Here is a 17761-nt window from a genome sequence, read left to right on the forward strand (position 1 = left end):
AAACTCTAATAACACACTTTAATAAAACATGTTCTGCCCAATTAAAACTCTTAACTTCGCATGCAAAGAGCTTTATGTCGTAAGCAAAGATATCTCCATCTTGAATATCACCAGATCATATCTACACTTTTTTACCACGACATGACATCATATCTCTCTTCAATTCCCTCTCTTATCTGGTAAGTTGGTTCTTAATCACTCTCTTTACCACGATAATGACTTCATCATTTTTATTTTTTTTATTTTTACTTGCCCGGCCGGGTATGTGGATTTTATTTTCGGAGATATTGGATTCATGGTATTTCTACTATTGCTCAGCTCCTAGAAGCATGCTCATAAGGAGTCTCGTAATTTGCATATTCTATTTTAAGTAGTTTCTCAATCACAATGCATGAACATCAGTATCAAAACACATTGAAAGAGTACTACGATTGAACTTATTTAGAAGATTAATGTTTTCAAAGTGGCATCCACACTACAAAGAAAGTTGCATATTCCCATTAAACTCCAGAAAAAGCGATTTATCCGAGTGATCGGTGGTTTCTCATTACCATGACATGAAGAACAATATCAAAAGAGCAAAAAACATTGAAGCTAAGTAGCACCACAAATATAATTTAATAGTATTATTTTTTAAGTGGCATGGACGCTATGAAGAAGACATGTGGTTGCCCAGACTACATTGTGTTTCAAAGTGGCTACATAGTAATTAGATATGCTATTAGTAATAACTTGAGTGAACGAGTCTACACTTTACTTATGGATGAACAAATTGTTCTCAGAAGTACATATACTAAGCCAAGATGATTTTCTGTTGCAGATTTAATTAATGCCTAATGGTATCATATATAATGACAGAGTTTCAATCTAATATAACAAGGGAGGGAAGTTTTATGACCAACGGCTGGGATTCATTTTAAGCGGGTATAAATCGAGGGCCACCGTTCCGCCACGTGAGATTAGGGGCAATAAATCAAATGTGAAACCCTTCGTATCCAAACCTTTTGTTCTCCGAGATTAGAATTTAATTGGGAACTTGGTGAAAAGCTTCGAAACCTTTTGTGTTCTCCCTCCACCTCTCAGTGCTTCAACCCTCTCAGGTATATACCAGAACTCCTTTCTCCCATCCCCATATTGCTACTTCTCTCTCCTCTAATGGCCATATGGAGCGATTTTGAGGTATTCAAGATGACGGTTCATGCACTTTATTTCCTTGAGGCCCCAATTCTGATGAAGAATTGAGGCCGCCTCTCCAAGGTTTATCATCCTCTCAAAGTCGCCACTTTGGATCTCCGGCAAAGTTAAGATCGAACTTGCAAGCAGGTATGTCTCAATCAATTTCTTTTATCTATATTAAGCAGATTTGTTTTTAGCGTCGTCTGATTGATTAGCTTTATAGCAAGGGAAGTTGGTCACTAATTTGCTTAAATGGAGAATATTTGCATCACAAGGAATTAGCCGATGGCACTAATTTGCATTCTACTGGAGAACATTAGCATCTAAGGAATTACCCGATGGAGCATAATTGCATTCTACTGTATGAAAGGTACTGAAATTTTCACTTTCAAATACAATGTTGTTATGAGTCTTTTTATGGTTGACTTCTTCAATAAATTTATGTGACTCCATGACCAGCAACTTCCTAGGCCCATTTCGGAATGTCATCACGAAGCTCAACGAAGCATCAACATTTTTAGAAAATCCTCCAGTTATTTGCATTGTATCAGATGTTTTCATGAGCTTCCCAAAGGAAGTCTGGCAAGAATTTGGTATCCCAACAGCTTTGTTATGCACAGTGAGTGCTTGTGTTTTGATGATCTACCTCCACTGTCAACATCTAGAAAGCGGAATCCTTCCATTGAAAGGTATATAAGCTGTATACGTCATTTCCTTGATTCCTATTCATATATTTCGTTGTTATTGTTTAAACTCAACACTAATATTCCCTTATTATTCCTGAATTTTGTATATAAGAGCGATTTAACAAATGAGCATTTAAACATGCCGGTCAACTTGATCCCGGGAGTAAGGGATATCCGACTTAAAGATCTTCCGAGCTTAACCAATTTGACTTTTTCTTTTCTTTTCTTGTTTTCTCACCAACTAGATGTTGAATCACCAACTAGATAAGTTCTCTCTCTCTCTCTCTCTCTCTCTCTCTCTCTCTCTCTCTCTCTCTCTCTCTCTCTCTCTCTCTCTCTCTCTCTCTCTCTCTCTCTCTCTCTCTCTCTCTCTCTCTCTCTCTCTCTCTCTTTTGGCGTTTGAATGCCGAAACAATAGCAGCTAGACATTGATTTTCGTGGAAGGTATCCAAGCTCAAAATTTTAGTTAGTTCATTTGTTATTTTTGAATAAATTACAGTGTTTTTGTTGGATTTCAGACTTAGTTAGATAATTACATTTTGTGGAGTCATCTATAGAAATCGATTGCGAGAATCAAATTTTAAAGATATGGACAAACCAGGATTTTAAAACACACCAGGACTTTCGATAGACTGAATGGAAAAAAAAAATGCATAAGAAGAAGTGACACACATAGGGGCATGCTAATTTGCAACAAGTTTGTCAAGTTTTAGTTAGTTTTCATGATTCATATTTTGACCCATGTTTAGTTTTTTACTTTTTGTAGATGGTTCGGGAATTGGTAATGCTATAATCACTTCAAAAATGGTGGAAACATGGTTCAAGTCCTCCGATTTTGGTATTTTTTTCCTTCAACATGATTTCTTATTACTTGACCAACTGATTTTGATTTGGCAAAACAATCTAATTATTTTTTTATGCTAAAGCAATGTGTTGTAAAATGGATAAAACAATATGCAAGTTTGGTTAATCATTTGTTTAGGATTCTATTCCATAAACTGATAAAAGCATGCATACTCTTTGTTTGTTACTGTTTATTAGAATCTCATTTCAGGTCTACAATGGCGTATCTGGATATCACAATTTGTTTCAATAGCTAATGATTAGATAGTCTCATCACTTGGTCATCCATGAATGGAAGTGCATGCACGATTTAGTATAGTGTTATGTATGTTTCTGAATTTTCTATAAGAGCTACATTGCCCTTACATTTTCAGATATTTTAGAAGAAAGGAAAACAAAGAAACAATTTAACCCAAGTAGTTATGAAAAATGATTTCATTTTAAGTTCATCTCTCATAAATTAACTTGCTGACGTTATTTGATTACATTGATTATTCATACAAAAACATTTGCAGTTCGTTACTACTATTTGCTTTTTGTCGTTTGCAATGAATTAGGATTGGAAGCACGTTACAAATCTTCCAAAGTCGTTTGCATCTTTTGAAGGAGAAGTTTATCTCCTATCAGTTTGGATTGTTGGTGAGTCGGCTTCGGTCTTCAACTTTATCTTATGGCTTGAATTTGTTATTATATGCATTAATTTCGTGTGTTTGAATGACTTGAATTTGATCTATTAAAATCAACTACTTGTATCTTTTGACAAGATTTATGTGCATCAATTTTGATGTTCAACAAGAATTTAAACTATTTGAGCAGGTGCATGTGTTGGTTTAATAATCCTAAGCATAAGATCTCTCTGCCTGCCTTGCGAAGCTTTGAATTGTTGTTTGGGAATATGTAATACCCGAAATAGGCCCAACTGTGGGTTATGTAAATTCATGCAATCGGTAAGGTTAGTAAATTTCTGTCTTTTAAAATATATACCGAGTTTTCTTTTACAGTTTGAGAATTTCTTATTCCTTTTTTTCTTTCTACTTTAATTCGGTTCTCTGTTTGTGTATATGAGTACCTGTGGGTTTGTTTTGTTGTTAGTAAATTATTTTGGTGTAGGCAAAATGAGACACCTACTGCGTTGTTTTGAGCGAAAACAAATTGGGATATTATTAGTATATCACTGGGTATTCATTTTTACTCAGTAAATTCAACATGCGTGTGTTTGGTCAGCTGCGATGAAGTAAAATGTACTACACAAGTTAGTAATAGCTTTCTTCATTGATTGGCCAGTGGTAATGCATATCTCTTTCCCTAATTTTTAATATTAAAAGTAAGCAAAATGATTTGCTTTCATTCTAGGACTTGAACTCGGTAGAACTTGGTTGTATTATATTATTGGCTATATACAGTTCACATAGAAACAAAGTTAACTTTATGGGAATAAATTAGTTGTTTTGATCATAATATATTTGGATATGTTTTTTTATTGCGTAATGCATATATCTTTTGAGTTGAGTGTATTGGTTTTTACGGAATTGCCTTCTGTCCGTTCTTTGTTTGGTAACTCATATAATGGTAGGGGATTTCATCAAGAGGCTAATGACCAGATGATGTTGTATCAGTGTTTAGTGTGGGAATGTAGATATCTATCTGTTTGCTTGAGTTGGATTTTTTTTTAGTGCTATTCTTTAAGGACTAGATATTGTTCAATGAAGTGTGAAAGAAAAGAAGTTTGGTCTGGACATGCGAGTGCTTTAAAAATAAGTGAGTACTTTGCACTCTATACTGGTTTGGAGGCATCTTAGTGCAAACATACAATTCCCCAGCCAAGAACTCCACTTCCATAACAACCCACATATAGCAATATTGAGTGTGCCCACACTCAGTAGACTCTATATAGCAGCAACCTCAAAATTATCTACGATAGAGCCTTCAGTAGCTTTGATAACCAAAATGGGTACAATTGAAATCAGTCGTTCGAGAACACAACCATTTCGACACTGAAAAAATAAGAAAATTCGGCAAAAAAACACACTGCCTAATGCTACTGCCACGTGGTTGCAAACAGATCACGCTTCTAAACAGCAGAATACAACGAACTGAATGACCTATTATTTAATGCTTCCATTATGCTATGAACAAAATGAGGGTTTAACGCCAAAAAAAATGTGCAACTTCAAAGCACATTAATACCCATAACCAAAACTCATTAGTAATTAAGTCAATTATAACTTATTTAACACTGGGTTTCACTTTTAGGTTCCACGTTAAGCTCTAACTCTATATAAATCATTTTCAACCAAATGAACAGCAAAATTTGTTAAAAAAGTTTCCCTTTCCTTTCCCCTCTTCATTGTGGTATGTTTGTATGTATTTTAAATTCTTTCTTTCTAAATAGTTTTATTTTTTTCCCTCTATTATTAACCCGATTAATCATAATAACATATCATTACTGCAACTGCTACTAATCTATACTTTTGTTCGATGGAATTATTCCTACCTCATTCCTCTCAAATATGTTGATTGAATCAATATTTTTCTTTTTCAGGAATGGATAATCTGCCAATCATAGCTCCAAATATAAGCAAGTCACCATCAACATCCTCTGAAGACAAATTCACCATTTATAAGGCCCATAGCACCTCAATTATTACAAATCTAAAAGTAGTGAATTATATTTTCGACAACATCTATAAGTTGCACATGAAAATAAAGGTCTCAGTTGGGGAGAAGCCAATTGCAAAAAATGATGATATAAAGCAGGACTCAAATTCCATGGACGACATAGATTAATTTGTAATACATCACGAGTTAAACTCGATCATCACTTGCCACTATCTTACCTTCAACAAACAAATTGAAACTGTCGAGTTTTCTTATTACCATTATTTCCCCTGATAGTCAAATTTATGCATTATTTATCTACTTCTAAATGCTTTCAATGCCTTAGTGAAATATTTAGTAAATAAAGTTACCCTAAACTACATCCCCAAGTAAGTGTTTTTTTGGGCTGATTACACTTTCCATGTTGCCTACATTTCAAAAAAACAATCAAACTACAAATAATGTATATGTTAGTTTATATTACATAGAATCGACTTTGTGCATCTAATAAATATCAAGCATATTCAAAACAGGTGATATATTGTTAACATATATTATATATATATACACAAAATCAAGCCTATAACTAATCACGATACTATACTAAGCATACTAAAAAAAAAATTACAACTATATAATAAGGTAACAACAACTACAATAAGTATTTTAGAGATGTTAATACACCTAATAATAATAATTTATACACTTCGTGCCGAAGGCACGGGCACTCACTAGTCTAATATAACAAAGGAGGGAAGTTTTATGACCAACGGCTGGAATTCGTTTTAAGCGGGTATAAATCGGAGGGCCACCATTCCGCCACGTGAGATTAGGGGCAATAAATCAAATGTGAAAACCTTCGTATCAAAACCTTTTTTTCTCCGAGATTAGAATTTAATTGGGAACTTGGTGAAAACACTACCAAAAGAACGACTTTACCCGACTGACTATGGCTGTCGCGAAAGGTATTACCCGACATACCAAAACTGTCGCAAGACCGTCGGAAAATGCTCAGTCGGCATAGGCTTCCGACGGTTTTTATTGGTCAAAACAGGCCGTCGGGGTTGAAGATCTTTGCCGATGGACATTCCTACTGTTAATAACCGTCGGTTATGCCGGCTGTCAATAACCGTCGGATAGTTACTGTTGTTAAAAATCGTCGGATAGTTCTGCTGTTATGAACCGTCGGTTAGACCAGCTGTCACCAGCTGTCGGATATGCCAGCTGCTAGTCGTCGGGTAGTTTGCTACTAGACAGTTTTTATCCGTCGGGTATTAGTTCTTTATTTTTTAAAAAAAATCTTATAATAATTGTTTCAGGTATCCCAACATTACATTAGTTCGAAAGTGTTTGCAATAAGTTCTATTCTCTGTTTACATCTTTCTAGGGCTTCATTACTGGTACAAGAGAAGAAAAAACAAAGCTGGGATGTGAGTAGACATGAATAATATAATTGTTAACTTGAAATTTCCAAAGGAGTATCAGGAATAGTTGAACAAGTTGCTAACAGTCGAGCTCCTATTTTCTCTCTAAAAAAAAGGATGTGTTTGGCAAATAGTTCAAGAAATGTTAATAAGGGGCCTTCTCAAGAAACAATCACGCATGATTAGAATCATGTGGAGTCTACCTGCTCAGGCTCAAATCCCACCACATTTTATCAGGTTAACAGTTGGAAAATTTTCTGATTATTTTCATCGGGCACTTGTTTCAAAGATTTAAACCGACAAACTTTTCTGTTTAAATATTAAATTAAAAAGAAATTATGGACAAGGAATTCAATTTCCATAAAATCAAAGGTTTTTTTGATGAACCTCATAATTGAGGATGGCGGCGGAGTTAGATTGATGCCAGTTCCACCTGTAAAATCAAGTATCAGCAGACTTTAAGGCACATAGAACAAAACCAAATTTACATAATTGATATAATTAGACCATTCGCAACAAAATTTCTTTTTATAAATTCTAAATGCCTCTTTCATAGATCTTCAAAAGATATTACTTCACAACATTCATAATTAACAAAAGACGCCAATCAAATTTACTCCAGTTTTAGCACATGCAAGCCGAGGTGAGGATACATTCCCCTTAGTTGAGTACTTCTAGAATTAAAAAAAAAATACTTCCATTTTATTGGGGGATGATGAAACTCCTAATATGTTCAAAGACATATTTGTGAAGGTATAAAGATCTCAAAAGTTTCAAGCCCGAGCTTAATCCTATCATCTAATGGGTGCCACTATCACGCAAAACATTTTCTTTTCTCTCTTCTTCTCTCCTTTTTCCTTAATTTTCATAGACTAACAAGCAATATGTAAGTAGGCTTACAATGATTTTGGTTTCAAATCCATCGAAACGAAGGTAATACAACTAAGGCATCGGTTTAACATGTGCAATCAAGAACCAACATTCATAAAGTAGTACCTTGAAATTTCTCCTCAAGAGATAAAATGTCACCGTGATTCCTTAACAAAGACACTGGGACTTAGAGATTGCATAGCTCCACGCTTCCCAATAACACCAACAAGTAATTTCAACCCATCTACTGTTTCCTTTCCATATGAGGTGGTGTGAATTTTCACTTGGTGATTTCGATGAAATGATTATCTCATCAGTTTCAACAAAAAGTTCAAATAGTAGCAGCTCTGGAGGAGGATTTGGCAACTCAATGACTCCATGTGCCTAAGAATTTGTTTTTGGAGGAGAAATAAAATCGTTCAGAATCAATAGAGAAAAATTACCATTTTTATTTTCACATAACATCAGTCCTTCAAGATATTATAGACAAATTATGTGTCTTCCTATATACAATACACAACTCAAATCAACAAGCATTCACATAACTGATCTCTACATTATGATGTAGGAATAATGCATGTAAAATCAAGGTGCTCTAAACTATTTCAGCGTACGATTATCGGATTTTGATCATAAACATAAAAAAAGCTAACAAAGTCAACACTTAATTCATATGTGACCTCACAGAGAATGCATGTGTAGATTTGAGGACTAAACTTCTTTGTTTGTTTTCACACATAAGATGAATTATTCCAGTTACTAAACAGTTAAATTGTTGCGCCAAACTACTGTTATCAAAAACAGAAAGTTGGAGCCTAATGTGTATTAAAGGAAAGCTGTATTCGTGAAGACAGGATGACCGGAGACCTAATAGAAAGTCAGGTTTAATTGATCTAAAAATAAAAAAGTTGTTGACACCTTTGATAGACTGTTCGAAGGAATCCGTAGAAGACAATCCCTCAAAGCATTTGCATACACCGCAAGGTCTATCGGGGAGCCGCAAAAACAACACGGTCATCACCGTAAGAGTTGAACTACAACAAAGATCGAAAAATGTCATAATTATATACGTTGGTCATACCATAATCTCGCAACTCCAAAGATAGCATCCATCTCGAAATGGTTTCACACATAATGTTTCACACCTTTGCAGGTTTTGGTCAACTCAAGCCAAATATCCAGTGTGGGCATACTCGAGGAGCTCATCTTTGCTTCAACTTCTTTGTTTATTGTAAGCACCCCAAGATCTTGTAGCTACATATAGAAGAGTGGAATCAATTAATTGAGGGAAGGAGAAATCATTTCAGTTACATAACATGGAGAGGGATATAAGCACAAAAGTACAAGTATCGATGAAACTAAGAACAATTAACTCACTTGGTTCATTATGATATTTAAAATTAAAACTCAAAACGTGAAACTGTTTTGTGTCGCTCCATGAGAGTGAAAGTTTATATCCCCCCTTTTTGCAGTAAGTAGTATCCAAAAGAATATACAATTGCGAAACATGGATGATTCTCGCGATTGGATCAAATACATGGTCATGCCATTAGCGAGGCAAATTGGGGATATCATCCGTTTTGGGAAGAATGGGCCTTGAAAAACTCTTTGGGGAAATACATGAAAATAATAGTGAGGAGTGCCGAATGAGAAAAAACGATGGGGGCCGGGAGAAAGCAAAAGTTACAAGTGCATTTGAGCCAAAGTTAGTGAGAACTGCAAAGATCGATCCCACGACCTCTTGTGCGAATAGGGAATATCTCGACAACATTAACCAACTAATAGGACCAAAAGATATCCGAAGAAGCCATTAAAGAACAAAGTCCGGTCATCAAAATAACCTTCACATATTGCAGAGAATATAAAGAGATCTGCAAATCTATATAGATTCATTAGAGATCAAGATTACTTTGTTTCTCCTTGTGACTTCACCAAAAATGACGAGGTACAAACAAGAGTCGTATTCTTATTCCTATTTATGTGTTTTTTTTTCTTACTTTTTTTCTTTTTGTTCCTCGCAAAGCATTCGTGAGGAAAGTTTCAAAGGACGAAACAAAATTTTACACCGGTAGCGACCAACATAAAGAAGCAGAGAAATTACTGCAATGATAGGAAAACCTTGAAGAAGTTTATAGTAAGCAGCGAGAAGCGGCAAGGAAAGCGTTTGTGACATAGAAGGATATTAAAGTGAGCTTTCAAGATTTCTCAACTATCAGTATCCTGAAATGGCATAAAACATTTCATGAAGAAAGATGACGAAGAGAGATGAGAAACATACAATGCCACTGACACCTCCAATCAGTAAGGGTCGCCTTCCAAGCTCATCAACTTTTAGGACAGCTACTCCTGTCATCAGTAACTGCAGAAAGATCAATAACAAATCATCTTGAAGACCAAAAATATTTAGAGCTGCATTACTCAAATTTGAATCAACTTCAGCATTTTTTTCACTAAATCCACTTCAGCATTAATCAGGACTAACGAGTGTCCTTATTTGAACAAGATACTTGTAATGTCAGAAGCTTTTAGATACTAGTTTGGTTTGGAAGCAGGTCCTTGAGCATACCTTAAACACTCCCATTACAACTGAAATACGAAAGCAAAGATCATCGATGCAAATGAAAAATCCAAAGCATCGACATAAATATTAATGGAAAGCATCCGCGATATAGGGTACTTTCGAAAATTACAAATCTTTCCAATTTTAGCATCTCGTAAATGTTGATGTGAAGAGAAAGTACCAAGAATGGACCCTGCATAATACGAACACTTGGCCCCCGTATCTACATTTGTTGGATGATAAGATTTAGTTTACAAGTTCCCTGTGGTGCTCTGATTGACCCATTAGGTATGCAAAATAAACATCAAATTTATTCTGGAGGAAAAAGGAAGTTCAACTACCTGCTAGAAGAGGACCAAACCCCCACCAATTATGAAAGCCTTCAAATTCTCCCCTTCAAACACCTCCCATAAAATGTATGCACAACACGGTTTTGTTAATTTGTGCTAAGCCAATTATGCAATATTGCTTGGAATAATAAGCCAACCTGCCGGAATATTTGAAGAACATCAGCTTTCAAGGAATTGGCATTGTCCAATAAGGTTCCATCCAAATGAACGGGGAACAACAAGTACGCTTCATGATTACACCCTCCTTGCATTGTCTACACAAGAAATTTGAAAGGTGTTAAAGTAACCAAATGATTATCAAATACCTCCATCTAACACAAAAGTAAAACTTTCAAGCAAAGATCTCTAATTCCAGTGAGGAAAAGGCACGCAAGAGTCATGGCGTCTTTGTATGCATTGCATCGCACACTCGTAGAATCACTTGCATAGTAAAGATATTATTCTTTATTTTTTTGATAAAAAAGATCTTGTTCTTAAGTTCTTTCACCAAAGAAATTAAGAGAAACGTACTTTTTTGTATTTGGTTTTCTACTTCTACTATGTTGACTAGAATTCATTGAAATTAACTAAATATTCAAACATTGAAATTACCTGTTTAAGTTGAGAACGAAGTGACTGTGGTGCCAATGAAATTCAAGAGTTTCACGAGGTAATGGTGTAATCATCGGGGCTATTGCGGCATGCTTAATAGAAGAAGGAGAAAGTTGAAAAGTCGGAAGTTTTAGAGTCGGCTTAATTATTTTAATTTTAGGGTGGTTTAATTTTTCATGAAATTTTGGGCGTGGGAAGTGAAATCTTTGCCGCCTGATAATTGAATAGATATGCCGACGGTTAAGTAGAACTGCCATGCTTAGGTGTCCATTGGAAACAAACAATGGTTAAAGCCCGTCGAACTAGCCGATAGCTAAAAACTCTCGTGCAACCGTCGGACAGAATAAAACAATCGGGGATGGATGGCCAACTAATACCCGACGGATAAAAGGCGTTGGTAACTTCCTATGGTTATAAACCGTCGGGTAATCTTTCTGGAGTCTGTCGGGTAAAGTCGTTTTTTTTGTAGTGAAAGCTTCGAAACCTTTTGGGTTCTCCCTCCACCTCTTAGTGCTTCGACCCTCTCAGGTATATACCAGAACTCCTTTCTCCCATCCCCATATCGCTACTTCTCTCTCCTCTAATGGCCATATGGAGCAATTTTGAAGTATTCAAGATGATGGTTCACGCACTTTATTTCCTTGAGGCCCCAATTCTGATGAAGAATTGAGGCCGCTTCTCCAAGCTTTATCATCCTCTCAAAGTCGCCACTTTGGATCTCCGGCAAAGTTAAGATGGAACTTGCAAGCAGGTATGTCTCAATCAATTTCTTTTATCTATATTAAGCAGATTTGTTTTTAGCGTCGTCTGATTGATTAGCTTTCTAGCAAGGGAAGTTGGTCACTAATTTGCTTAAATGGAGAATATTTGCATCACAAGGAATTACCCGATGGCACTAATTTGCATTCTATTGGAGAACATTAGCATCTAAGGAATTACCCGGTGGAGCATAATTGCATTCTACTATATGAAAGGTACTGAAATTTTCACTTTCAAATACAATGTTGTTATGAGTCTTTTTATGGTTGACTTCTTCACTAAATTTATGTGACTCCATGACCAGCAACTTCCTAGGCCCATTTCGGAATGTCATCACGAAGCTCAACGAAGCATCAACATTTTTAGAAAATCCTCCAGTTATTTGCATTGTATCAGATGTTTTCATGAGCTTCCCAGTGGAAGGTGCTGAAGAATTTGGTATCCCAACAGCTTTGTTATGCATAGTGAGTGCCTGTGTTTTGATGATCTACCTCCACTGTCAACATCTAGAAAGCGGAATCCTTCCATTGAAAGGTATATAAGTTGTATACGTCATTTCCTTGATTCCTATTCATATATTTCGTTGTTATTGTTTAAACTCAACACTAATATTCCCTTATTATTCCTGAATTTTGTATATAAGAGCGATTTAACAAATGAGCATTTAAACATGCCGGTTAACTTGATCCCGGGAGTAAGGGATATCCGACTTAAAGATCTTCCGAGCTTAACCAATTTGACTTTTTCTTTTCTTTTCTCACAGATGTTGAATCACCAACTAGATAAGTTTCGTTTATGCAGCAACTTCGGTATAGGCACGACAATTATCTCTCTCTCTTTTTTTTTTTTTGGCGTTTGAATGCCGAAACAATAGCAGCTAGACATTGATTTTCGTGGAAGGTATCCAAGCTCAAAATTTTAGTTAGTTCATTTGTTATTTTTGAATAAATTACTGTGTTTTTGTTGGATTTCAGACTTAGTTAGATAATTACATTTTGTGGAGTCATCTATAGAAATCGATTGCGAGAATCAAATTTTAAAGATATGGACAAACCAGGATTTTAAAACACACCAGGACTTTCGATAGACTGAATGGAAGAAAAAAATGCATAAGAAGAAGTGACACATAGAGGGGCATGCTAATTTGCAACAAGTTTGTCAAGTTTTAGTTAGTTTTCATGATTCATATTTTGACCCATGTTTAGTTTTTTACTTTTTGTAGATGGTTCGGGAATTGGTAATGCTATAATCACTTCAAAAATTGTGGAAACATGGTTCAAGTCCACCGATTTTGGTATTTTTTTCCTTCAACATGATTTCTTATTACTTAACCAACTAATTTTGATTTGGCAAAACAATCTATTTATTTTTTTATGCTAAAGCAATGTGTTGTAAAATGGATAAAACAATATGCAAGTTTGGTTAATCATTTGTTTAGGATTCTATTCCATAAACTGATAAAAGCATGCATACTCTTTGTTTGTTACTATTTATTAGAATCTCATTTCAGGTCTACAATGGCGTATCTGGATATCACAATTTGTTTCAATAGCTAATGATTAGATAGTCTCATCACTTGGTCATCCATGAATGGAAGTACATGCACGATTTAGTATAGTGTTATGTATGTTCCTGAATTTTCTATAAGAGCTACGTTGCCCTTACATTTTCAAATATTTTAGAAGAAAGGAAAACAAAGAAACAATTTAACCCAAGTAGTTATGAAAAATGATTTCATTTTAAGTTCATCTCTCATAAATTAACTTGCTGACGTTATTTGATTACATTGATTATTCATACAAAAACATTTGCAGTTCATTACTACTATTTGCTTTTTGTCGTTTGCAATGAATTAGGTTTGGAAGCACGTTACAAATCTTCCAAAGTCGTTTGCATCTTTTGAAGGAGAAGTTTATCTCCTATCAGTTTGGATTGTTGGTGAGTCGGCTTCGGTCTTTAACTTTATCTTATGGCTTGAATTTGTTATTATATGCATCAATTTTGTGTGTTTGAATGACTGGAATTTGATCTATTAAAATCAACTACTTGTATCTTTTGACAAGATTTATGTGCATCAATTTTGATGTTCAACAAGAATTTAAACTATTTGAGCAGGTGCATGTGTTGGTTTAATAATCCTAAGCATGAGATCTCTCTCACCTTATTGAAGCTTTGAATTGTTGTTTGGGAATATGTAATACCCGAAATAGGCCCAACTGTGGGTTATGTAAATTCATGTAATCGATAAGGTTAGTAAATTTCTGTCTTTTGAAATATATACCGAGTTTTCTTTTACAGTTTGAGAATTTCTTATTCCTTTTTTTCTTTCTACTTTAATTTGGTTATTTGTTTGTGTATATGAGAACCTGTGGGTTTGTTTTGTTGTTAGTAAATTATTTTGGTATAGGCAAAATGAGACACCTACTACGTTGTTTTGAGCGAAAACAAATTGGGATATTATTAGTATATCACTGGGTATTCATTTTTACTCAGTAAATTCAACATGCGTGTGTTTGGTCAGCTGTGATGAAGTAAAATGTACTACACAAGTTAGTAATAGCTTTCTTCATTGATTGGCTAGTGGTAATGCATATCTCTTTCCCTAATTTTTAATATTAAAAGTAAGCAAAATGATTTGCTTGCATTCTAGGACTTGAACTCGGTAGAACTTGGTTGTATTATATTATTGGCTATATACAGTTCACATAGAAACAAAGTTAACTTTATGGGAATAAATTAGTTGTTTTGATCATAATAGATTTGGATATGTTTTTTATTGCGTAATGCATATATCTTTTGAGTTGAGTGTATTGGTTTTTACGGAATTGCCTTCTGTCCGTTCTTTGTTTGGTAACTCATATAATGGTAGGGAATTTCATCTAGAGGCTAATGACCAGATGATGTTGTATCAGTGTTTAGTGTGGGAATGTAGATATCTATTTGTTTGCTTGAGTTGGATTTTTTTTTTAGCGCTGTTCTTTAAGGACTAGATATTGTTCAATGAAGTGTGAAAGAAAACAGTTTGGTTTGGACATGCGAGTGCTTTAAAAATAAGTGAGTATTTTGCACTCTATAATGGTTTGGAGGCATCTTAGTGCAAACATACAATTCCCACCAAGAACTCCACTTCCATAACAACCCACATATAGCAATATTGAGTGTGCCCACACTCGGTAGACTCTATATAGCAGCAACCTCAAAATTATCTACGATAGAGCCTTCAGTAGCTTCGATAACCAAAATGGGTACAATTGGAATCAGTCGTTTGAGAACACAACCATTTCGACACTGAAAAAATAAGAAAATTCGGCAAAAAAACACACACTGCCTAATGCTACTGCCACGTGGTTGCAAACAGATCACGCTTCTAAACAGCAGAGGACAACGAACTGAATGACCTATTATTTAATGCTTCCATTATGTTATGAACCAAATGAGGGTTTAACGCCAAAAAAAATGTGCAACTTCAAAGCACATTAATACCCATAACCAAAACTCATTAGTAATTAAGTCAACTATAACTTATTTAACACTGGGTTTCACTTTTAGGTTCCACGTTAAGCTCTAACTCTATATAAATCATTTTCAACCAAATGAACAACAAAATTTGTTAAAAAAGTTTCCCTTTCCTTTCCCCTCTTCATTGTGGTATGTTTGTATGTATTTTAACTCTATATAGTTTTATTTTTTTTCCTCTATTATTAACCCGATTAATCATAATAACCTATCATTACTGCAACTGCTACTAATCTATACTTTTGTTCGATGGAATTATTCCTACCTCATTCCTCTCAAATATGTTGATTGAATCAATATTTTTCTTTTTCAGGAATGGATAATCTGCCAATCATAGCTCCAAATACAAACAAGTCACCATCAACATTCTCTGAAGACAAGTTCACCATTTATAAGGCCCATAGCACCTCAATTATTACAAATCTAAAAGTAGTGAATTATATTTTCAACAACATCTATAAGTCGCACATGAAAATAAAGGTCTCGGTTGGGGAGAAGCCAATTGCAAAAAATGATGATATAGAGCAGGACTCAAATTCCATGGACGACATAGATTAATTTGTAATACATCACGAGTTAAACTCGATCATCACTTGCCACTATCTTACCTTCAACAAACAAATTGAAACTGTCGAGTTTTCTTATTACCATTATTTCCCCTGATAGTCAAATTTATGCATTATTTATCTACTTCTAAATGCTTTCAATGTCTTGGTGAAATATTTAGTAAATAAAGTTACCCTAAACTACATCCCCAATTAAGTGTTTTTTTGGGCTGATTACACTTTCCATGTTGCCTACATTTCAAAAAAAAACAATCAAACTACAAATAATGTATATATATGTTAGTTTATATTACATAGAATCGACTTTGTGCATCTACTAAATATCGAGCATATTCAAAACAGGTGATATATTGTTAACATATATATATATATATACAAAATCAAGCCTATAACTAATCACGATACTATACTAAGCATACTAAAAAAAATATTTACAACTATATAATAAGATAACAACAACTACAATAAGTATTTCAGAGATGTTAATACACCTAATAATAATAATTTATACACTCCGTGCCGAAGGCACGGGCACTCACTAGTTTAAATGTTACAAAACAGGGATAACTCTGCGGCTCTACCACTAAAAGTTAGTGTAGAATACTAAATTTACATGTGTTCATTTCATAATTAATGACTAGAGTGGCGCCCAGTTAAATTCTAGTCTTACATAAGAAAGAGAAAAGAAATATGCAGAGATCATAAGCAAAAATAAAAAAACAGAAACAGGAATACAATTTTGAGATAATATATACATAAATTTTAAGTGTGCCAAGTAAGCGAAAATCGAAGAAACTTGGAAATCTGTTTGGAAAAATATAAATGGAGTGCAATTCATGGAGCCCTTGCTTGACTTGAGCAATCTACATAACTAAGGGAAGTATTGAGCTAAGTAAAGCTCCAGCACCGCCAATAAAACTTAAAATCTGTGACGAGGTTCCACTAGAAGATCCTCTATACGCCATAACTAAAACAACCAATTTCTCATTTTTGAGGCAGTTGGCACGATTTCCACTTAAGTAATAATGAGAACCAGATTCGTAGAACTTTATTGTAGTGTGACCATCTTTGAAAGTTCGAATGGGTTTTTCCGTGTTGCATTTTTCGTAGTCTTCTCTGGTTACTTGTAACAGTGAGTCCTCAGAGCTGTAGACGAACACTTAAAAAAAAAAGTAATAATAATAATAAATAAATAAATAAATCAATCAATCAATCAATCGTAATGTTAAACACTAATAATAGTAAATCAACTTCGATTTGATATATCTAGTTCAACCTTATTATTTCAAATTCTTCTACAAAATTTCCTTTGGTGTTTCTTTAATATTTCCTTAGTATTCCATGGCTGTCAAATGATCGACTTACCAATAGAGTCTCCAACTTGAAAGCGATTCTTTTGTGCCCATTGATTGTAGTTGAGTGCATTTTGATTAGTAGGAGCAGTCCAGCCATTCGAGCCGCCAACCTTAAACTCAGTTGCATTTATACATTTCATCAAGAATAGAAGAAAAAATAACCCCAGTACATGACACAATTTCATATGGTGATTCAGATTGATAACGAATTCGGCCATCATAAAAATAAGCATACCGGCAATTTGCACCAAATTAAAAAAAATACGAACTTGATAGGAATGTTACTAGTGTTGCATGAGCATGATGGCCTTCATAGTTAGTGGTTTTATAGGCCTCCTTACTTGCACTTTTAGCAAGTTTAAATAATCAAGCATCTACTTTTTGATTTTTCTTGCCTTTGCGTGTAGTGCGAAGTATTATCATGAAACACTTAAAAAAAAAATTATTCTCTTAACACTTTTGTCCAA

General features: G+C 34.6%; 1 protein-coding gene and 3 long non-coding RNA genes across 4 annotated transcripts; 2 read left to right on the forward strand and 2 right to left on the reverse strand.

Moving 5' to 3' along the window:
• Positions 1 to 2232: 2232 nt before the first annotated feature.
• LOC147504222 (uncharacterized) lies at positions 2233 to 5518 on the forward strand. The gene is made up of 2 exons (XR_015220360.1): positions 2233 to 3344; positions 5248 to 5518. It is a non-coding gene; the product is annotated as an uncharacterized LOC147504222 (long non-coding RNA).
• A 1123-nt stretch (positions 5519 to 6641) lies between these two features.
• On the reverse strand, positions 6642 to 7756 carry LOC147504223 (uncharacterized). The gene is made up of 3 exons (XR_015220361.1): positions 7724 to 7756; positions 7115 to 7160; positions 6642 to 6700 (listed from the first exon to the last, which is right to left on the reverse strand). It is a non-coding gene; the product is annotated as an uncharacterized LOC147504223 (long non-coding RNA).
• A 4317-nt stretch (positions 7757 to 12073) lies between these two features.
• LOC147504224 (uncharacterized) lies at positions 12074 to 16063 on the forward strand. The gene is made up of 6 exons (XR_015193027.1): positions 12074 to 12391; positions 12621 to 12672; positions 13080 to 13151; positions 13714 to 13795; positions 13973 to 14106; positions 15687 to 16063. It is a non-coding gene; the product is annotated as an uncharacterized LOC147504224 (long non-coding RNA).
• Positions 16064 to 16470: 407 nt separating this feature from the next.
• LOC147504225 (early nodulin-like protein 9) lies at positions 16471 to 17578 on the reverse strand. Its single transcript, XM_086604049.1, has 2 exons — positions 17305 to 17578; positions 16471 to 17098 (listed from the first exon to the last, which is right to left on the reverse strand). The coding sequence occupies exons 1-2, from the start codon at positions 17525 to 17527 to the stop codon at positions 16803 to 16805; spliced, it is 519 nt and encodes a 172-aa protein (XP_086460175.1). The 5' UTR covers positions 17528 to 17578; the 3' UTR covers positions 16471 to 16802.
• Positions 17579 to 17761: the final 183 nt, after the last annotated feature.

The sequence above is a fragment of the Coptis chinensis genome, chromosome 4, assembly GCF_015680905.1.
Source record: "Coptis chinensis isolate HL-2020 chromosome 4, ASM1568090v1, whole genome shotgun sequence".
NCBI classification, from domain to species: Eukaryota; Viridiplantae; Streptophyta; class Magnoliopsida; order Ranunculales; family Ranunculaceae; genus Coptis; species Coptis chinensis.

Bases quoted from the DNA above. Each gene is read 5' to 3' on its own strand.
- LOC147504225 (XM_086604049.1), bottom strand. From the start codon at position 17,527: ATGCTTATTTTTATGATGGCCGAATTCGTTATCAATCTGAATCACCAT. The intron at 17,099-17,304 runs GTAAGTCGATCA...TTTTTTTTTAAG, and splicing joins TCAAGTTGGAGACTCTATTG to TGTTCGTCTACAGCTCTGAG.